This window comes from Paralichthys olivaceus, chromosome 20 (genome assembly GCF_024713975.1).
Source record: "Paralichthys olivaceus isolate ysfri-2021 chromosome 20, ASM2471397v2, whole genome shotgun sequence".
NCBI classification, from domain to species: domain Eukaryota; kingdom Metazoa; phylum Chordata; class Actinopteri; order Pleuronectiformes; family Paralichthyidae; genus Paralichthys; species Paralichthys olivaceus.
In genome coordinates, this window is record NC_091112.1 from 4140053 (window position 1) to 4162756 (window position 22704).

Genomic DNA, 22704 nt, shown 5'->3' on the forward strand with positions numbered 1-22704 from the left:
ATATATATATATATATAAATATATATATATATATATATATATATATATAAATAAATAAATGTCTGTGTCCTCCTCTGGATCATTAAAGTTGGATCAGCCAGTGCGCTCGGGGGGGAATTGCGCGTGCGCACTGCGGGCTGTAGGTGGCGCATGCGCAGTTACAAATCTCCAGAAGCAGCAGCGGCGGTGGTTCGGCTCCTCGGTCCAGTCGTCCACGCATCTATCTTTATTCCCTTTTCTTAAATTAGCCCCTTTAAGCTTCGCGATACCGCCCCCAATTTCAGCGTCGGTACGGAGCCGTCAGGCCGGGACAGAGACGGAGAGAGAGGCCTCGGCCATGGAAGCCCTCGGACCCGGTAAGAGATTTAAGAAAATAAGAGACGGGAAGCCGAGCGGCGGCGGCGGCGGCGGAGGCAAGGGGACGCCGAGTGCGGGGCGCGTGTGCGCCAATGCGTCGCTTCACTGGGGGCCGCGGCTGCAGCGAGGCCTCGACGCGCTGACGGGAAAACAAACCCGAGGCCCAGCCCGTGTGCGGTGGGTGCAAATGTGCGTGGGAGCGTATTCACTACGAAGGAGGGAGGGGGTTGTCGTCCACGCGGGGACAGCGGGTGTTTTTACCCGTCATCCAGTCGTGTCTGCGCGGTTTAAATTCCCACGGCTCGTCGTGTCGGTGCTGGCATTGTGTGACTGGGGATTTAACAAGGACCTTCCTTCCTTCCGCGTCGCGGTGTGTGTGTGTTTACGTTGTTTATCCACCGTGTGTGTGTGTGTCTGTCATTTCCTCCCCTACACAACCTCATTTCAACAATCGACCCCCACAAAGGAGGCGTCGAAATTTCTTGAAATATCCCGTTTTTTTTTTTTTTTTGTTCCTGCGTAAACCGTTTGATTTCGCTCCCTCGCCGTGTGGAACAGCGCGTCTCTGCCCGCGTCCAAGATGACAGCGGTGGGTGGAAATACAAGATGAATGCCAACACAACACATGTTGGTGGCGTTGAATGGGCAGAGGAGCCTTATTTTTTTTCTGTGATTCGTAATTTACACGGTGTTGCTGTCATTGGTTTTCACGCACCTCTCCTTGGGCAGCAGCCATGCGCCCGTGAGAGCGCAGCAGGGAGGGATGGAGCTTTTATATCGATCAGATCTGCAGCCCAGCTCCATATTACTCATCTCCTATATGATAACAAAGGCACTTGGTTGTTTTTTTGTTGTTGTTGTTTTTTGCAGCGGTGCAGTGATCTAACTATGAACCCTGCAGAGGATGCACAACAATCCATGCAGTGCGTTTTTAAATTGTCACATGCAAAACCTTTTTTTTTTTTTTTCCCTGTGTGAACTGGATGCATCTTGCAGGATAACTCGAGCCTTCTTGCAACAGGGAACAAGCTGTTTGTGTTTTTGCTTGTCCACACACATCTCCCACTGACTCCCGAGAGATGCTGTTGGCATGAGGAGAACCAAGATGTATTATTTAAGGAGGGAATTTAGTTTTGCAGCATCTGAGGCTGTGGGCAACAATAATGTCCAACCATCCACAGGTGTGTGTGTGACACAATCAGTGCAGGACTTAGTGGTTTTAACTCAGCAGCTACAACAAAATTAAACTTTTACTTTCTACCATTTTTATCAGCGAGCACATGTTTTTTTAATAGTTGTATTTGATGATTGTCTACAACCCTGTGTGGCTGCAGATTTTTTTATATCACAAATATGATGAACACTTAATGATAGGTTGGTAATGAGTAATATGAATTTTATGGCCAATTTCGAAAAAAATGCAGTTGCCAAACAGATTTGCGATGCAAGCAAGTGGATCATTTAGCAAGTTGTGCTTGAAAACAGCTTTGAATGGGTAAACTTTCATGTAAACTTGTCAGCGTGTTGAAGTTGACAGGTCCAAACGTAAAGTTAAAGTCTGATAAATGTAAGATTAGAGGAACAAAACTTGTTTTCAAGGTCAACTCTGCAAAGTAATGTTCAATATTCTCTAAATCCTACTTGAGTTGCAGTTGTATTAGGAGGCGCACTCTTAAAATGAGATCATAAAACTTCACCTCTAAAATTGGCCAAGTAGTCGCAGCCAAGTCGTATACGAGAGTGGCGCTGCATTGCGCCACAGCTGGATGTCCTGTCATGCAACGGCTCAACAACAGAACTGCTCAGTTTTAGCAGATTTCTTAAGAAGCATGTCATTATTGGGGGCTTTTGCAGCAGCGTTGTGGTTATTTCACAGAGCAGCCTTTTTTCTTTTGTTTCCACATTTGCGAGGTCCAGCTGTTAAAAAGTAGTGTGTTTGGATACAGATTCACAGGAAACGTATAGATGGAGGCCAACTGACGTTGAAGCGTTTTCAGTGGAAGTGAGAGATTCACGAGGATCCCAAAACAAATACAACTCAATTTCATGAAAAATTGGTCCTAAAAGGCAAGAGCCAGGAGAAAAATAGAAGAAACATCCTCAGTTTCTGTTGATAATCCAAATTTGAGCTGTCACACATCTACATATTTACACTGCTGGGTGTATATTTGCATTTTGTGAATGGTTAGATAAACTTTTCTTTGCACATCTACCTGGTCAGTTGTACCTTTTGAATCCAGGTGATTGTAGGTTGTGGGCGTCACAGCGCTCTCACCTCAGTGCTGTTAAATCTGACTCATCACCAGGCCGAGCCATCACGCTCATGCTCAGCTTAAGCCCAGCTGTCCCACGGCTCCATCGCACTGTGGTTACCAGGGACACGCATAGTGTTGGAGCACGAGCCGCAAACCTCGCTCTGCGAATGTGACTTTATTGTGCACACTTTGATGGTTTTTGAAGGGAGAATCAGAGCAGTGAGACGGGCAGGTGATGTTCCGTGTTTGCATCGCTCCTTGAACGTGCCAGTTAGTGGTCATGTTGGATCCAGAGCTGCATACGTCTGTTGTTCACCAGGAAAAGCTAATTTCACTTCCTCTGAGACTCCAAGTTGGGACTTCCTTGAAGTGACTAAACAGACACTTAAATGCCACAGTTGTTGAGTCTGCAGCGTGTCTTGTGTTACACCTAGCTCTGTTTCAAGAGTAGGACATGGCTGCTAAAGTTGTGTTTAAAAACACAAAAAAATGCATTTTTATCCAGAGCTGCTCGAATTTGTTTTGACGTCATCAGGTCAGATCTGAGAGGATGAATCAATAAGTCAGTGGACACAAATAATATATGATTTAAATGTTATGTGTTGAATATGCCAACATTGGTCTCTGGGAAGTTGAGGTTGACATTTTATTTTTCTTAATTTTTCTTGTTGCTATCGGTTGTGCATGTAAACAACCCTTTTTAAAGAAGAGTGGTTCAAGTTACAAACACGTTCAGAGCTGTAACAGGCTGATTTAAAAACTCACAGACAGAAAGTTAATCAGCAACTGTTAGATAATCAAAGTAATAATTTCAGTTTATTTTATCAATCATTTACCATCTCCAGCTTCCCAACTGCTTTTCACTGAGGAGCTTTTAAGTTTTCTAGACTTGATGATTAAGTACCGTAATTAATTGATAATGAGGAAGTCAGAGTTGGGTGTGTCTGTGTTGATGGGGGGTGAAATGGAGGAGTTGCAGAGTAAGGATGGGTTCTGGCGTTTCTAAACGTGGTAGCGTGGCAGCTGAGGAGGCTATATTTAGGTACAGGTCTGTTTTTGGTGAAAGTGGAAGAGGATGACCTCGGACTCACTGAGCTTCACACACACTCACACGCAGTGTAAAAGCCTTTCTGTTGTACCTGCATGCACCCAGTGAGCAGAAGAAATAGAAATGCATGTTCAGATATTAAAGTCTTAAAAAAAGCATTGCGTGTTGCCTCCTCCAAAAATAACTGAGAAGGTGTCACAGTCTTAAATTGAATTTACCAGAGTCTTTCCACGCCCACTATTGACGCAAAGCACCCCAAAAATGGAGGGAAGAATAAATGTTCCTCATTTACTGTTTAACTTTAGTTCCCTTGAAATGTTGTATCGTGCCTGTGACACATGATGCAACGTGAAGCTTTGCCAGGCTGCAGCACAGTGAGGAGAAACTTGTGTTGCCATCAGTATCAAGGCGAGTAGAACAAAGTCGAGCGAATCATCTGAAGATTTTAAGTTGTGACAAAAAACAGCACACATGCAACAAATGTTTTCTCACGTGGGACTGTGTCGTGAAGCGGAACGATGTTAAAATCAAGCTGATGGTTTGTTTGTGTGACAGAGGAAGGAGGAGTGGGAGAAGGAGGCGTGGGCAGTCGGGGGCGGGGGTGATTTGGGGCCCAGGCTACATGAGGGCATGTTGGGAAGCGTGTTCTCAGGAAGTGATGGGGAGGGTCCCGATTGTCTGTGTTCTTGCGCTTCACTTGCTAACTGGAGCGTGCGGGTGCATGGAGTTCAGGAGGACCCCTGCAGTCTCTCTGCCGTCAGTTGACAATAGCATTGAGCAGCCTCCTCCCCCTCCTTCAATACCACCAAGAAAATATTATTTTAACTTTGTTTTTCTGTTTTTATTTTTGTTTTGGGTGTGATTTCTGTTCTCTTTTAGTCCCGACTCAAAGCACAAAGAGCTACTGTGTGAGTCCTCTTTGAGCATTTAGCAGATTTGACCAACATCTGTGCTTCCTCCCTTCGTTTATTTAAACGCGTTACATTAATATATGTGATTGATTATTTATTATCAGGTTTTCTTCACTAAGAGCGGCCTCAGGTCTAAAGTGCATATGTGCTGTGAGTAAGTAAAGCGTTTCAGGCGTAATGCATCTTCATTGCCTGCAGCTACTAATGCAGCAGTGTAGGATTCACAGGTATCACACCTGCCTACATACACGAACACATAGTATATGTTAAGTGTATGGGATGCGTGTGTGTGGCGTGCACTTCTTAACGGTAATCCCAGACCCTCCGCGTGGCTCCCCTCCATATGGCCCTGCTGCTGTCTGTCTGAGAGGATCTCGCCCTTTGTCTCTCGGCGTGAGGGGTGGGAGCCCTGTGTATTTGGGTGGAGCTGGGGGCGGGCCGAAGGATAATTGTTGTCATTGTTTCGCCAGCCCCTTGTTGACCCACATAGGTCAGGCGCCACAGTGGCACATCAGTCAAAGCGTATACATGCGAGGCCATTTCAGTGCATTCAAGCAGGTGTCACTGATGAGATGGTTTGCAACAAGCTTGGCGTCTGCCGCACATTCATCCTTCAAATTTGACATTTAATGAAGAGATGAATGCGTCCTCGCTCCCACCACCCTTATTAGAATACAAAACGAATGCTGCTTTCAGCCATGCACTGATGTCCGCACGTTTGCCTGAACATCTCCAGAGTGGCTCTATGTGAGAATACACATGTTTAGCAACTCGGGACAAGTTCCGCAACTTGTCCATGTGAGGGTTCAGCAGTGTCTCTAACATGTGATGTAAAACTGATAAAAGACTTTGTGTGTGTATTCACCATTTAAACTCAAGAGAGTGAAAGTGTTGACATGTATTAGTTGCAGGGTCAGTTTAAGCCAACAGTGTCATGCAGAGGATTGTTCGGTGTGTCACTGCTTATTAAAAGAAAACCACTTTTCTCTCCGTTCTCTGCAGGCCCACCAGCCCCTCCCTCTCTGTTTCAGCCTCCGCGGCGTCCCGGCCTCGGCACGGTGGGGAAACCCATCCGGCTCCTTGCCAACCACTTCCAGGTGCAGATTCCCAAGATTGATGTCTATCACTATGATATCGACATCAAGCCTGAGAAACGGCCTCGGAGGGTCAACAGGTAAAAACCTTAAACTTTTTAGCTAAATTTCTCTTCTCTCTCGTCTCTTATCATTTTGAAAGGTCAATTGCATCTGTATCTGTCATAATCTCAGGCTACTTGGGAAGAAACTCTCTGGTGCAAGAAGTTTTTGTTTATAGAAATATTGCCTCACCGGTATGTGTGTGCGTATCTCTGCCTTCTAGGGAGGTGGTGGACACAATGGTGCGGCACTTCAAGATGCAGATCTTTGGAGACCGGCAGCCTGGATACGATGGGAAGAGGAACATGTACACAGCACATCCACTGCCAATAGGAAGAGACAGGGTTGGTATCTTAAACACGTGAACCCTCCCCTTGTGTCCCAAACACAGACTAATTCATGTGAGGAAGAGAAATCTGTCGGCTCGGAGGAATTCAAAGAGCGAAAGTGTTTGGATTTAAACCAAATGATTTGTTCAGTGAAAGGTTTGTAAAGTGGTTCAGTGGATTAGCTCGAGCAGGCAGTCTTGATTTATGTAAATTAGTCAGTGGAAAGTTGCCAGCTTGAATTCCAGATAAGAAGAATGTGAGACTTCTAAAAGAAGAAACAAACACACACACACACACACACACACACATACCCCCCCCCCCCCCCGCAAAAATCTGTAATTTGCTTTTTCTCATAAACAGAATGAAGTATATTTTCTCTGCTTGTTTACACCTGTTGACTCTGTGTACAAATTAATTCTGCCTCCTCGTTTGTCGTTTCAAAGACAAATCGATTCACCAAGGATTCTTTGGTGTTGCTCTTTTTTTCAGACTGCTTTGCTCTGGGGTATTTCTTACTTATCTCTGTCCATCAACGAATCAATTTCTCCCCACTCGTCCTTTGTTTGCCTCACTTCCCTTCGTCCCCCCCCCCCCCCCGCCCACCCTCTCTCTCCGTCCTCAGGTGGATCTGGAGGTGACCCTGCCCGGCGAGGGGAAAGATCAGACGTTCAAGGTGTCCCTGCAGTGGGTGTCCGTGGTCAGTCTCCAGATGCTGCTGGATGCGTTGTCGGGCCACCTCAACGAGGTCCCCGAGGACTCTGTTCAGGCTCTGGATGTCATCACGCGGCATCTGCCTTCCATGAGGTACCGTTGCTCATCCGTCTCCGCTGCATCACGAGCCACATTCGCCACAGAGAGTTATTGCTTTTCAGCTTTAATTTGACCGTATTGCTTTAATTTCCTGCCGTCATGCATCTCCCTGAACAAATACAATCTAAATCTACTATGGACCGATTTATGGATTCATCTTTCCATTGTTCTTTACAGTTCTATGAATATATTTTCATGGGATTGACTCTGGGTTATTTCAGCTTTTATAAAACTAATACACTGCTTGTCTGACACATTGAATCCAATTGTAAATCTAACGTCTTGACTTGAATTTAGCTTACACGCCAGATTTACTCGACACACTCCTGCGTTATGAGATACTCTAATATTCTATTTTAATCTGATATTGACATTCACCTTATTGTGTGTGTGCACACGAACCAACTACTCAACACATTTATTAGATTTGATATCTTTTTCATTTTGTTTTGCAAACATTTGACATTCTACACGTGTCAACATACACAGAAATTATTCAGGTCATTTCGTTCATAATTCATTTCACTCAGAATATTCTTTACTTTAGGCCGTTCAACCACATTTATATTTTATAGTCTTGGGTCATGTGAGTCTGTCTCCAGCTGTTTGTCAGTCTACTGTGATTGATTTTAACAGACTGGGATTTAAAAGAAATCTCAACTGAGAGGCTTCCTACAACACACAAATATCTATATATTGGTTTTGTTGAAATAAAGTTGTGTGTTTGATGATCGTATCTTTGATTTATCTTCTGTGTTGGTTCACACAGGTACACTCCAGTGGGGCGTTCGTTTTTCTCCCCTCCGGAGGGTTATTACCATCCTCTTGGTGGGGGCAGGGAGGTGTGGTTTGGTTTCCATCAGTCCGTCCGTCCTGCCATGTGGAACATGATGCTCAACATCGATGGTAAGACCTGAATGGAAATGATCTGCTTCAGAGCTGTGGGTGATTTTTAAATTTGGTCTGAAGCTCAACCCAGTGATTTGATCTGGTTATTTAGGGGTTAAGTGATATGATGTTTCAAAAAAGGAATGCAGCAGTCAGATTAATAGAAGTGAATTTATCCTGTAATGTTTGTGGGGAACATGTGACCACAATTAACTGTTGTGGGTTTAAGTTGGAGAGATTTGCCACTGTGCAGCTGCACTGATGAAAATAAGAGCAGCTTTCAAGTGGCAAAAACCAACAGATGTGGGTTCGTTGTGCAAAAAAACCTGGTTCAACCTTTGCCGCAACTCAATGCAGTGTGATTCGGTAATCGATCTGTGAAATACGTACAAGCACATTCCACCTGTTTTACTCCATGATCATTGGAATGAAATATACAGTGATATTGAAGGTAGAGATGTCCGCTCTGAAGAAAGGATCTTTCGTCATATCAAATATTCAACAAACTCAGGACTGTGATTGTTGAGTTAATAAACATAACGTTTGGTTGTATATTGAAGAGTCAGACCAATTGAAAGATGTCCAGCAGTCGAGATGAGGACCATCCTTATGACAGGAGCATGGAAGGAGCTTGAAAGCCCATTTTTAATGTTACTGCTGCGACTCCCCCCCCCCCCCTCCCCGAGGCTCCAGACTCGGCCTGTGATATAAACCAACCTGGACTTCTTTTTGTTTCAGTTGTGTTTATTAATTTATGACACTGCTTGATAAATAATGCCTTATCTCTCTCTCTCTCTCTCTCTCTCTCTTTTTTTCTTTTTTTACAGTGTCAGCCACTGCTTTCTACCGTGCTCAGCCTGTCATAGAGTTCATGTGCGAGGTGCTGGATATACAGAACATCAACGAACAGACCAAACCACTGACAGACTCGCAGCGCGTCAAATTCACCAAGGAAATTAGAGGTGAGCGGCAGTTGCCAGGTAAAGTCCAAATAATGTGTGCATGCTTTGAATTTATCAGAGTAGGGTTAGAATTAACATGCACACATAAAACACACAACATGTATGACCCATGCAGTGTGTATTCAGTTCACCCCAGAGATTACATGTAGGTGTGAGGCTGCAAGAATAGGCATGTTTTTTTATGCAATTTGTAAAAACTTAAACTACATCCGCTCCTTATGCATAATCATATTCAGATTTGATGTAATTTTAAAGCCAGACATTGGAATTTCAGCTGCATATTTTCTGCTGTAGACTCTCAGAAACTCTCTCCTTCCTCCTTGTAGCTTGTTTTATGTAGTTATGACAATTGTGTGCAAGGAAACTGCAGAGAGCTGGAAAGATCCCTCTTCACATCTGGCTGCCCTGTCAGCATTAATCTTCACCGTGGCCTAAAAATCCAGTGGAGGAACAAGAAGAGTAGAACAGCTAAATTTAAATGCATCTAAATATTTAAAATGGCAGTTGGTGGGGTGGAGGGAAATGTCTTGCTCCTTTCTTCTTCATTTTGTTTAACTGCGTCTTGTTTCTTTTGTGTTTTGAAAAAGGTTTGAAAGTTGAGGTCACACATTGTGGTCAGATGAAGAGGAAGTATCGAGTGTGCAATGTCACACGCAGACCTGCCAGCCACCAAACGTAAGCGCTGCTCCTACTCTCATCAGTTTGTTCAACTTCATACACTATGCAAAGCGACACCGTATGTAGAGAAGAAGTCACAACACTGTGAGGCCTCCTGAACATGCAAGCAATGCAACTTTCAATTTTCCTTTGGTGTCTTCACCTTTCCCTTTATCCACAGGTTCCCCTTACAGCTTGAGAACGGCCAAGCCATGGAGTGCACAGTAGCCCAGTATTTCAAGCAGAAGTACAATCTTCAGCTCAAGTATCCACATTTACCCTGTCTGCAAGTCGGGCAGGAACAGAAGCACACCTATCTCCCCCTGGAGGTGAGAATACTTGGGATTTATTTTTCATCTGCAACAGTGACCTTTCCCTGTTGTTTAATTTCCTGCCTTTGTTCCTCTTACTCGATTGATTCAGTTTGAGTAAAGTATTTTCCCTGCTCCTGTAGGTCTGCAACATCGTAGCAGGCCAGCGCTGTATCAAGAAACTCACAGACAACCAGACATCCACCATGATTAAAGCTACAGCTCGCTCAGCCCCCGACAGACAGGAAGAGATCAGCAGACTGGTGAGTGCACTGTCCCCCTTGGGGTATGAGTACAAAATGCAGGTAGAGTAGCTAACATACGGTGAAATTTAAATTTTAAGCTTTACTTGCTGCTTTGAACAGCTGCTTCTGTAAAATGCTGAATAAGAGAGAAAACCTGGAAGAATAAACTGTGTCCTTCTCTTCCTCAATCGGGTTAATCCTTTTCTCCTCCTCATCCTCTCCCAGGTCAAAAGCAACAGCATGGTCGGGGGCCCGGACCCTTACCTGAAAGAATTTGGCATTGTCGTGCACAATGACATGACAGAAGTAACAGGGCGTGTTCTCCCAGCGCCCATGCTACAGTATGGGGGCCGAGTGAGTACAGACACAGGACGGGACTGCGGCAGGGTGAGTACTGGGCAGGGGCTGCACTCGAGGCGTGGGGGGGGGGGCATGGGGGAAGATCCAGGTATGCAGGGGTCGCTAATAGATTTTTTGGGTCCTCCGGTGTAGACATCAGATGCCGGGGCCAATATTCTGTCTTCTTCTAATGTGAAATTACTGTCCAAAAATCTTGTCCCTCGCCTGTCGAGTCTGTTTAAAGAGACTACATGCGAGTTTAACTGGAAATTAAATTGATGCAATCAACTCAGGCGGTGACTAGATGCGGTATTGAGCTCCTGCGATCTGGAACTTTCACTCTTCATAATCCTGTGGTGAAGCTCAGCAGTCTGTTCAGTGTGTGCATTTACTTTAAACACTCTTCCCCTTCATTGACTCGGCTAGTAAATATGTAAATTGCACCACGGTGCGAGTAGATGAGGGCTTGGCTTTTCACTTGTCACATTCAGTCGTGTCTGTATTGCTGAAGGAAATGAGACGAGGAGCTGCTTAACTGCAGACTGCTGAGATTCACCGTCTGAATCTCAAATCAGCCTTTCTCAAAGATCCAAACTGGATGGTGCATGCAGAGGAGAAGTGGAAAAATATTTTGTGTGGCTGTGAAAGGCCTCATTGTTTGCATCAGCGGGAAGCATAATTTTATAATAAGATGCATTTTTTTTTTTTGGGGGGAAAAATACAGACTCACTCTGCTTGTAAGATGTGAGGGGCTGAATTGAGATTCAAGGATTGTGTGTATGGGAGGAAAACTGGATGTGCTGCCAATAGGAGGATGATAAGACTTGTAGTCACCCAGCATGGAAGTGAAACCTGTCTGAAATATTCACCAAAGCCTGCGGAGTGAATTCGATTTTTTTTTTTTTATATCTCCCATCTGAAAATTAATATGTTAATATAAATACTACAGGGGCTGGAATAAAAGTCTCTGTTTGGTGACGGCGTTCAATGATTCTGAGGAGATGAAACTTTAATGATCCCTGTGGGCAGGTTGCCTCAGTCTTTGGCTGCTGCTCTGAACTTCATTTAAAATTGTTCCTCAGAATTAAAGCAGGTTGTTGCTTGAAAAAAAACCCAACATATTCACCAGTCCTGGGCTGAAATCCAGATAATGGCTGCTTGAACTGTACGTTGGTTAATTTACAGAAGATCCCTTCACAACTGTCTCTCTCTTCCTACTCCACTTGCCTGCTGGGATATCGAGTCTAATCAGCTTCCAGTGTAATGCCTTTAAGTGTAGACTGAAAGCTTTTCCCATTTCTGTGATCGCTGTGTATGAATTAAACGAAACACTTTCATTTTATTCAATGGCCTGATGTTGGTGTGCACACAGCTGCATCAAAGTGTTCACAAAAAAAAACAGAGGTGAACTCTCCCTGGTGCGACTGTATGCACATCATGTGAGATGGGAAATGACAATAACCTGCAATCATTTTTTACGTGGTTTTAAATCCTGAAACCATGTTCAACAGTTTTTCGACGATCTTTCTTGTATCTTGTAGTAAGACAAAGAAGCTCTTAACTTTTCTTGGCATTCTCCTCTGAAGTAGTTCATTGTTGTCGCTTGTCTTGGAGGATGAAAGCTCCTAATGGTCTTTGGCAAATCTTGTTAACGTAATTGAAAGCCACTGCCCTTTGGATTTGTATTCACTACCAATCTCAAAGTCTGAGCACTCGCTTAATGAGGTCTCTTTGAGTAGATGCATTAACAAGCCTCACAATGTTTGGCGGGGAATTGATGTTTTGTGCAAAGTGATCGAAAGCTTTAAACAAGAAAGAAGAAAAAAAAGTGTTTCCTATCAAATCTCTTTAAAACATAAATAGTAAAACTGGTATGAATATATCAAACCAGTCTGGAGCCTCTCAAGATGTGTAGAATACTTTAAGTCTGGCAATGTGCATTAGGGCTGGGTGGGGTTTTAATGCATCAGGTTTCTCTGAAAATCAAAGTGTGGGTCGGGCTGTGTTGTACCTTTTGTATTGCTTACTCAAGCGGTGGGTTGACTAAGAGAGTAGGGACTCTCTCCACAGAACAAAACCGTGGCCACGCCCAACCAGGGCGTGTGGGACATGAGGGGGAAGCAGTTCTACGCCGGCATCGAGATCAAGGTGTGGGCTGTGGCCTGCTTCGCCCCTCAGAAACAGTGTCGGGAGGACCTGCTCAAGTGAGTCCTGGACCTTACTCTCAAACACTAAACATAAATTCACATCTTTTCTGCATTGTTAATTCTGTAAAACAAAAGTTTTCACATCACCCCATACCATATTTGTACATCTCTGACAACTTCTACAAAGAGTAGAAGCACATGAACGGTCACCTGACGGTCTCTGTTTACGCTTGTACTTCTGATTTCTGATGTTTGTTGCTGATTTCCTGTAGGAGCTTCACTGACCAGCTTCGGAAGATCTCAAAGGATGCTGGGATGCCCATTCAAGGCCAGCCATGTTTCTGTAAATACGCCCAAGGAGCTGACAGCGTGGAGCCCATGTTCAAACACCTCAAAATGTCTTACGTTGGTCTGCAGCTGATTGTGGTCATTCTGCCTGGCAAAACCCCCGTCTATGGTAAAAAGTTAAAATTTCACAAGTTTACATTTCAGTGAATGAGATAAGGAAACAGGGCTGCATGTTTGTTTTTCAATATTAACCTTTTAACAGTTTTAAAATGACAAGATATTGATCTTTGTGATCCACTATTCTATCTGCAGCTGAGGTCAAGCGTGTGGGAGACACCCTCCTCGGCATGGCCACCCAGTGCGTCCAGGTGAAGAACGTAGTGAAGACGTCCCCCCAGACCCTCTCCAACCTCTGCCTCAAAATCAACGCCAAGCTGGGAGGCATCAACAACGTCCTGGTGCCTCATCAGAGGTCAGCATGGATTTTGTCATCTCTTTGTCGCTGGGCAGATGGGATTCTGGAATGTGTCTTGGCTTTAGATGAGAGATTGGTTGTTGGATGCTTTCTGAATACAAATGGTTTGCTGGTAATCATGTGGGAAAGAGCAATCTGAGTTGGAAGTAAAAAAAAAATCTGCATAATTGTCATATAAATTTTGCAGTTTCTTTTTGAGAGTATAATGACATTTCAGTCTTTCTCCAGAATTGTGTTTGGTTTAGACTCTGAATAAGAAATGTGAAGCTCTTTTCTTTTCTCGGTTCAGGCCCTCTGTGTTCCAGCAGCCCGTCATCTTCCTCGGTGCTGACGTGACACATCCTCCAGCCGGCGATGGGAAGAAGCCGTCCATCGCAGCAGTGGTGGGCAGCATGGACGGACACCCCAGCAGATACTGTGCGACGGTGCGAGTCCAGACGTCTCGACAGGACATATCCCAAGTAACAACGGTCCGTACTTACAAACTACAAACATAACAGAATGAAAAAATGTAACTACCTCCGACAAGAGGTCATGTTCTAGTTCGCTTGGTAGTTGACAGAAATGTGTGAATGTGAGGAATTGCAGCTTTTTCTTTTACATAAGTAAATTATTGTTCACTTTTCTGTTAAGATGAATTCTGTGTTTTTGTTAACTGTTAACCCCCCCCTCTCCTCCTTTGTCTCTCCAGGAGCAGCTCTTCAGTCAGGAGGTAATTCAAGATTTGACCAACATGGTGCGTGAGCTGCTCATCCAGTTCTACAAGTCCACGCGCTTCAAGCCCACACGCATCATCTATTACCGTGGCGGCGTGTCTGAGGGACAGATGAAACAGGTGAGAGGCTGGCCGCATTTTTCTGTTTCCCCGCTTATCTTTTACTCTTTTCTTGTATTTGACAGTTTGGTTGAGCAAATCCTGTTTGGATGTGTTTTCAGGTGGCGTGGCCAGAGCTGATAGCCATCCGTAAGGCCTGCATCAGTCTGGAGGAGGATTATCGGCCGGGCATTACCTACATCGTGGTCCAGAAGCGTCACCACACTCGTCTCTTCTGCTCCGACAAAGCCGAGAGGGTCAGTGAGGTTTATTTCTGCCATCACGTGTGATATTGTGTTTTTCCTACAACTATGATCTCACGGATTGTTCCCCCCTGCAGGTTGGGAAGAGCGGTAATGTCCCGGCCGGCACCACAGTGGACAGTACCATCACGCACCCGTCCGAGTTTGACTTCTACCTGTGCAGCCACGCTGGGATTCAGGTGACTTTTACAGATGACCTGACATAAACTGCACTCTAAAGAATTTAGATTCTTGCACCGTTCCAGCTCTGGAGTGGTGCAGGGATTTTGCACATTTACACGCAATTAAAATATGAATTACGGTCGATGAATTGTCCTCAAAATGGCAATTTCACTCTGTGGTTACTGCAGTAATGATGCTTAATGAGAATAAACGGCATGATTCGGATTCTTCTTCGACCCACCAGATAGAAAGCGTCTACAAACTCGCTTTCAGTATCAAACAATTGTCCCCTTCATAAGTTTTGAAGATGGCTGTAAAGATTAGAGCAAACAGGCTCTTTTCACATGACATTAATTATCGTCGCAGTATTTACATATTTTGTTCTGTGCTTCCCCAGGGAACCAGCCGTCCCTCCCACTACCACGTCCTGTGGGATGACAACTGTTTCACGGCCGACGAGCTGCAGCTCCTCACCTACCAGCTGTGCCACACTTACGTCCGCTGCACCCGCTCAGTCTCCATCCCAGCACCGGCCTACTACGCCAGGCTGGTGGCTTTTCGAGCTCGCTACCACCTGGTGGACAAAGACCATGACAGGTAACAAAAAGTTTCCACTTTCCGAACTGGACACAGCTTCCGATTCTTGTTTTCACCCCTCTAAATTTCATTTCCTGCGGTTTTTGTGATGAAAATATAATTCCTGAAGGCGTCACAGTAAACCCCGCCTTTCTCTGTGTTGCAGCGCCGAAGGCAGCCACGTGTCGGGCCAGAGTAACGGCCGAGACCCCCAGGCACTGGCCAAGGCTGTTCAGATCCACTATGACACCCAGCACACCATGTACTTCGCCTGAGCTATCGAGCACGTCAGCCAGTCCACCCGCAGATTCCCCCTTTTTCTCCTCTCTTTATATCTCTTATTTGCCAGTCTCTCTCTTCCTTTCCCATCTCTCTCTCTCTCTCCATGTAATCCGTCTCCCTCTCTTCATAGTCACTCTACATTTTTTCTGAATCTGCACCAAAGCGACTCTTGGACGGGAGAATCTGCTGCGTCTCAACGTCGCAGCGGTTTCTGTTTCACGGAACAATCTCCAACCAGCGTTCCCAAACCGAGTCGCCTTACTAACCAGCAATCCAGCACTGTGAACCCCCCCCCCCGAGAGAGGCTTCACAGTGCACGAAAGGAAAAAAACAAAAAAAAACAAGAAAAAACAAAAACAAACCATCCACACCTACAAGTTGAGCCATTATTTCTTTTTGTTTGTTTTTGTTTTTTCTATTTGAATGTCTGCACTCTTGCGTTTGTAAGATACACTGAGCGGGGGAGTGGACTGGCACCATCTGTGTCAGCGCAGCTCTTCAGCTCTCCCAGCTAAGCAGGACTCTTATCTACTTTTACCTCAAAGCCCCTTTGGGCAAAATCTGTCACAAGGTCTTGGGTTTATTGGGTCGTGGGGAGGGACATGAAAAGAGATGGAGGGGAGTCGACCTTTTGAGAATGATATATATATATACACATATATATATTTTTCCTTTTTATGAGCGTGTGTTTTAACTTTTTCTCCTCAACGGTCTTTTACAAGCGAGGTGACCAGGGTGTCCATGCCCATTATTACTTTCCTCCCATCTTGGCAAAGAATACGCAAAGGTGTGTGTTTGTGTGTGTACCTGTCTGTGTGTGTGTGTGTGCGTGTGTGTGCGCATCTCTGTATATATACATGTACTGCTGTATGAGAGTGTGTTTGTGTGTGCATGTGTTTCATGGCAGGCCACTGAATTGTAAAGGGAAATCAAGGAGATAACTGCTGTAAATGCCTCAGATTTGTTGTTTTTATATTCACACATACAGTACAAATAAGCATATATTTACATCTCTAGAGAAACTTTGAGACATATGACGTAAACTGGCTCAGCAGAGGCTGGTGGTGGGTATTTCTATCAAGACCTGCGTCACTTCTTAATTTGAAATGTTTTGAGTTACTGAACATGCGCGCGTGTGTTTTCGCCTGCTGCTGATGATGCACAGACGAGTCGCATCTTTGGGCGCCGGCTTCTCCTTTTGTGCCTCGAAACATCATTGAGTCCCAGATCAAAACCACGTAGCTTAATCCATTTCGAGCAGGAAGTGAAGGCAGGTGTGACGTGTAGCAGGAGTAACTGTGGGTCTGGCCTGGGACCGGCTCAGCAATGGGACCCGGTTGAATGGCCGAAAGCATTAGACACAGTGAGTGTGGTTTTTATCAGCCTTGCTTTCTGTATGAAGAGCAGGATCTTACTTTTCCTTGGACCTGATTACCTGAAAGATTATATGATGACATTGCTGGACGTTGCTTTTCTTCTTTTTTTTTTTTTTTCTAATAGTAGTTTTAAGGGCCGGAAACCAACATTTATTATTATTTTTTTCGAGGTCTCCTTTGCTAATACTGGCCAACTCATTGCACTGACCCGGGACGCTAGGCAAGCAACAGAGGGCACTCTCAATCTCTCTTACCTTTATGCATTTATACATATGAATCAACAAAGCAGATTTGTAAAAGTTTAATATAAGATGTTTTGTGGTTATCTTAAAAAAAACTGTTTAGAATTAGTAGTTTACCATTGATGTTGTTGTTGTTATCGTTGTTGTCAATGTTGTTACTATTGTGATGAAATTTTAAGGATGGCAGCAAAGCCAGTTATATAGTTACTAGAGCGACTTCAGGAATAGACTTCGGTTGTCGGGCTGCAGGTTTTAAGGAGTAGAGCTTTGGGTTGGAATTTTTTTTTTTCTTTTAAGCATTCTGGCTAATGGTGAGAAGACGTTGGCCCCAGGACGGATGAAATCCAGCTTCCTCTGTAGATTCTGACGCGAGTAACAGTTAGCGGCAGATTCAAGGTATTTTAAGTGTAGCACTCCAACAGGTTAAAGAGATCTGCCGCCTCGTGCATCACCCGGCTGGTAACGGTTGGTTTTTGATCCGATGGATGGAGACAATCGGGGATCGTGTGGGGATTTGTTTAAAAGCGGTTTGTGATAGGCAATGAGTTGAATTTGTAGGCTTTTTAAAAAAAAAAAAAAGATTTATATTACTCTTGTGTGTATTTGAAGTATACCCATCTTAAAAGTCTCTACTATTTAGCAGTGTTTGTTTCCTGTTTTTATGCATTTTTAACACTGGATTAAATGAATTGACAATAAGCATTAGCACTGCCCTTGGACCCCCTGTTACCATGGAGAGAAATATGGTGACGTTGGCACGGTGACTGCTGCAGAAGTTGCGCCCCCTGTGGTTTTTGCGGATCAGATGAAGATGTAGGTTTTTTAAGAAATAGTCGGCGCGCACGCCTCCTCAGGGGGGCACAGCTCAGTGAAAACTCTTTTGTAATAAACCACCCGTAAAGCAGCAGGTTTACTATGAATGAGTTTGAGCACCTGCCTGTTGAAGGCGTGGGCGCTGGCATCAGTGAGGAGAGGAGGTACAGAGCTGGGCTGGTGGTGGGGGGGTTGTGAGGGTGTTGTCCAGGCACTGCTTGCAATAAGTGTTGGCTGATCAGTTTTTAAAACGTGCACTAGTTTTACCGAGCCATGTGGGCTGTGACAGAATATTCATCTGGCATCTCTAATAGGGAACAATTTGACGTTTTTAATCACAATATTTGATCGTTGAACTCCCGTCAGATAAATGATCACTCCCAGTTTTGTAACATGACATTGCGAAGCAATATTAACCCAGTTCTAGTTTTCAAATGTGGAAAAACAAAGCTATAATTCTGCTCATTGTGGTTGTTGGTCTAGTTTTTACGCTATTGTGTCTCTGTACTTATATATTTTTTTATTTGTGTTTATTTTATTTGCTTGTATCAATCAGTGGGAATGTGCATTTGGTGGAATAGTTCTGTAGGCTTTAGACGATTTTCTTTAAAGCAACTAAATTTAGACTTTGCTCGCCTGCATGCCAGAGTATTGTCCTCTTTTTTTTTTTTTTTTTTAAATATAAAAACTAAAAAAAATCTTTTTTGGAATCATATTTATTATGACAAAGGAAAAAATATAAATTCTTTTTCTTTTTGGGTAAATGTTTTATCAACTTAGTGGGACTATTTTAGGCTAGCAATATTTGTCCAGTCTCTCTAAGATGTATTTTAAAGATTCCTACACAAATGTCAGTAATTTGTGAGGTACAAGCTGTTTTCAGAGGCGGGGGGGGGGGGGGCGTCTGGCTCTTTGCGTTGTGTTCAAATTCAAACGAGGTACTTTCTTCAATCGTGGACGCGTTAAAGAGCCGAACCCCCCCCCTCTCCTCTCCGCCAGGTTACCGTAGCGAGTGTTGTCTCCTCGTTCCTGGTTTGTACCTGTGGCCACGCCTTTTGATGGGAGGGGGGCACTCTCCTGTCTCCATGGCAACTCTGCAGACTCCTTACAAACGCACTTCCTCTTTGTGAAGGGGTCCCCATAGCATCGACGGAGCAGGATTACCTCTTTTTAACCTTTTTAAAAGTATACCCACAATTCTTTCTGTGCCCCAGTAGAAAGAGAGCATGAATTATTTTTTAAATTCCTCTACCTTTGATATATTGTTATATCTTAACAGATTTGTAATTTGACATTGTGTATCGTGTATTTTAATTTTATTTTATTATTTCCTCTTCGGTTTCTTTTTTTTGTTTCGGGGTTTGTTATAGTTTCTGCTCTGTATCTTTTTTTTTTTTCTGCTAGTGGTCTCTGAAGCTGTGTGTGATCGTCTAATAGCAATAGAACCGGGGTAGAATTGGAACATTCCAATTCTGTGAATGGAGCGTTCCGATCCTGTGAATGAACACAACCGCTTTCTAACCGTTTGTGAGGGGGTGGGGCATGTCTTAGCTCCACCCGCCAGCAGAGGGCCATTCACTTACTGTTATTGCTATTATGTGACATGTTCAAATAATTTTTTAGCCTGCAGGGAATTCTTGTGTTTATGTGCAAAGTAATAAATTGGTATTTTATGCCTGAAACAAAGTTTTTGTGTCCTCGCTATTGACCAATTAACACCACGCTGGATTCAGTTACGGGAAAACGACAACAAAATGATCAGTGACGACGTAATTACATAATATCAAGATATTCAGATTAATTTCCAGACTACTAATACAAATATTTATTTATTTAAGAATTGTCTTTCTGCATGCATACCTGTGTTTTTCTTTAGTTTTCCTTAAATAATCTTTATTAAAAATACGCAAAGCAATATATAGTTCACACAAACTAACATAAATGTTAATACATCACCAGGGGTTGTGGACAAATTTTAACATAAATAAACACAAACTGATAGAAGAGAAATCATTATTCAATTCTATTAACATGTTTAATTTGATAAAAGATTTTTTATTTCTATTCTATTAAAGGAGGTCAATTGTTTTATCTTTGCGGATGAACAGAAGTACCACTGCGACGCCACAGTGTGTCACCTTCCTCTGCCTCCCTTTTGTGTATCGTCCCCTCTCCTCTCTCCCGTTTCCTGTGTCCTGCGCTGGTTGCCATGGCCACTGTTGCCAAGGAGAGCGGAGGCTACAGAAGACACGAAACCCGAGCCAGAGATCTTGATGCCTCGATATTTAATTCATCAGCACAATGGAACACCACCACGGCTCAGTGTGATGCAGATGGAGCAGCCTTGGGTGAAAAAAGGACATTTCTGCATGTGGAGACAAAGAGCTGCTGTCACAACCTCCTGTTACACAAAGTCTGTTCCTCCTGCAGCTGTTACAAAGATATTCAGAATAACTGCAACGAATGAGCTGATGTATATAAACCTGCCATTTCTGCTATCAAAAATATTTAAGGTCAAACACAAAAGGCTTCAAAATTCGGCGTTTTGTCACGACACAATGACGTGTGACTTTTTTGAGCTCCAACCTGTGGATTTTCAGCTCGTCGACCTCATTGTTGGAGGAACCGTGACCCCACTTTGCAAAGCTGTTTCACCTTTTCACTGCTGCGTCGGACAAAAAGGGCAAATGAAAGCTAATTTTTGTGAAAGCTCCTTTAAAATATGCGTGAGTTTGTGCTGCACGGAGCGACACAAACGGTGTAATCCCCATTGTCGAGGCCCCTCTATGTTGTCTTTGTGTGAACTGATCCACCTACAGACGCTGCTCCATCCACCTCACACTCCTTTTGTTGTCTCACCCTCTTTTTGCCCTCTCTCCCCTCCCTCCTGCATCCCTGTGTGTTTGTTTCCTGGGGTTCAGTGTTGCTCTCCCAGGTTTGACTGTCACCAGCCGTACTGAAGATGGGAGGCCTGGACATGATGCTCCGTTTACCCAGAAGTCTCACTACTCTGCCCTGATTTGTTATTTATGCTCTTGCTGGAACAGGATTGACCCATTTGGGCTGTGTGGATACCAAAGGAAAGCGGCCGGGGGGAGGGTGAAGCCGAGCGGCTGCTGAAGTCTGAAGTGGCCTCGTCAAGGCTTGGACCCCGGCGTGTTTATTGTCACTGAGGACGCACTTCAGCTGGCAGCAGCAGCGGTGTCTGCTGATGAGATCTGCTGGTTGTTTCCCTCTGGAAACCTCAAATAAATCACCAGAAAACCCTGTTTTTGATTGACTTGTGCGGCCGATTGTTCATCTCCTGTGGATTATCTCTTTTATTTATTCTGTGAGGACCAAACATTGGATTTCCGTCGACTCGGGGTAACAAAGCCAGGACGATTTTTATTCTGTGTAACCAAGCTTCACTGTTTTCAACCTGTCTGTGACAGGAGACACTCAGCAGCATCAGTGGCCTTGAATCCAAGTATCAGGTTTTATCTGTCTGGTCCACGTAGGTAAGGCTACACCAAACCAGGAGAGCGGCATTGAAATACACTGCAGCTCAACAGACGGCCCCCTGGGTTTGAACCACAGAAGACGGCAGAGGAACCACTTTCATACAGCAAAAAATCGAGCTTGGCTGAGATCCATCTTTTGCCTACAAGGCCTGGAAAGTGAAGTCTGATTGATCCCTGCTCCTGCCCGCTGTCACAGGTGGCTGCACAGCTATGGGCTACTCAATAATGCATTGACTCAAACTCAGCAGCAGAAAGAAAAAGGGGAAAGTGTGTGAGACTCATCCTTTGAAAAGGCGGACTACTTTCGAGAGAAAGCCGGCGATTACATCTGGATAACCCCGAGAATTGAGCAGACATGAAACTGAAAACATTGAGCAGATGTTGAACAGGAAAAGGAAAAGATAAGGATATGGATGCTGACAAAGTGAGAGCGGGGCGAGGACCTTGAGAGACGAGGACAAGCCAGACGATAGAAAGACGAGTAAATCCAAGTTGGAGACTTTGAAGAACTGAAGGACAAAAACAAACTCTCACCACAAACAGAACAGATAAGATATTGGTGATCGCTCAGGAGAAGCTGTGAGACAACAAGGAGGTCGTTGTCATCATGGTGAACACTGGCATGCAGCTGATCAGCTTCACCTGCGCGGTGACCGGCTGGATCATGGCCATCGCCGTCACGGCCTTGCCCCAGTGGAAGGTCTCGGCCTTTATCGGCAGCAACATCCTGACCTCGGAGATCAAATGGGAGGGCATCTGGATGAACTGCATCTACCAGACCACTGGTCACATGCAGTGCAAGACATACGACTCCATGCTGGCGCTGCCGCCGGACATCCAGGCGGCCCGCGCCCTCATGTGCCTGGCCATCTTCATGGGCTGGCTGTCCTGCACCGTGTCCTGCTGCGGCATGAAGTGCACCACCTGCGCTGGGGACGACCGACGGGCCAAGGCCGGCATTGCGCTCTCGGGCGGGGTTCTCTTCATTCTCACGGGCCTGTGCGTTTTGATTCCCGTCTCCTGGACCGCCAACACCGTGGTCCAGGATTTCTACAACCCCAACGTGCCCTTGATGCACAAGAGAGAGCTGGGTCAGGCCATCTACCTGGGCTGGGCGTCTGCTGTTATTCTCATGATCAGTGGAGCCGTGCTGAGCAGCACCTGCCCCCTCATGGAGAGGAGCGGCAGATACCGCAGAGGTTACATCGGTCGGAGCTTTGCTAATTCACCCGCTTCAGCGGCGGATCCCCCAAAACCCATCACATCCAACAGTCTACCACTGAAGGAGTACGTATAGGAAGAGAGAGGGGGAAGATGATGCTGTTAAAAACTGTATCTCTGGTTCTTTCCCAAACTTACTGTCCCAGGTTTCAGGTCTGTGACTTTTAAGCTACAAATTGAGATCTATATATTTATCATATATTTAATTTATATTTTGTTTCGTTTGTTTATCTCTTTGTATTGTTAAACTCGTCTTTCAGTATTTAAACACATTCATGTTTGTGTGAAGTTTGA

At 44.6% G+C, this 22704-nt stretch overlaps 2 protein-coding genes across 5 annotated transcripts; both read left to right on the top strand.

Annotated features, from left to right (window-relative positions):
• Nucleotides 1-148: 148 nt before the first annotated feature.
• On the top strand, nucleotides 149-18301 carry ago4 (argonaute RISC component 4). 4 transcript variants are annotated; one of them, XM_069515968.1, is made up of 19 exons: nucleotides 149-356; nucleotides 5574-5745; nucleotides 5931-6051; nucleotides 6659-6840; nucleotides 7616-7752; nucleotides 8562-8714; nucleotides 9284-9371; nucleotides 9535-9682; nucleotides 9808-9927; nucleotides 10135-10296; nucleotides 12304-12452; nucleotides 12668-12852; nucleotides 12996-13155; nucleotides 13448-13628; nucleotides 13850-13993; nucleotides 14095-14229; nucleotides 14313-14414; nucleotides 14795-14994; nucleotides 15140-18301. In XM_069515968.1, the coding sequence occupies exons 1-19, from the start codon at nucleotides 338-340 to the stop codon at nucleotides 15246-15248; spliced, it is 2667 nt and encodes an 888-aa protein (XP_069372069.1). In that variant the 5' UTR covers nucleotides 149-337; the 3' UTR covers nucleotides 15249-18301. The 4 variants fall into 4 exon arrangements, with proteins under 4 accessions (XP_069372069.1, XP_069372070.1, XP_069372071.1 ...); XM_069515969.1 differs by having other exon boundaries at nucleotides 12319-12452; XM_069515970.1 differs by having other exon boundaries at nucleotides 8562-8696.
• Nucleotides 18302-21241: 2940 nt separating this feature from the next.
• Nucleotides 21242-22633, top strand: cldn35 (claudin 35). The gene has a single exon (XM_020112037.2). The coding sequence runs from the start codon at nucleotides 21797-21799 to the stop codon at nucleotides 22484-22486; it is 690 nt and encodes a 229-aa protein (XP_019967596.1). The 5' UTR covers nucleotides 21242-21796; the 3' UTR covers nucleotides 22487-22633.
• Nucleotides 22634-22704: the final 71 nt, after the last annotated feature.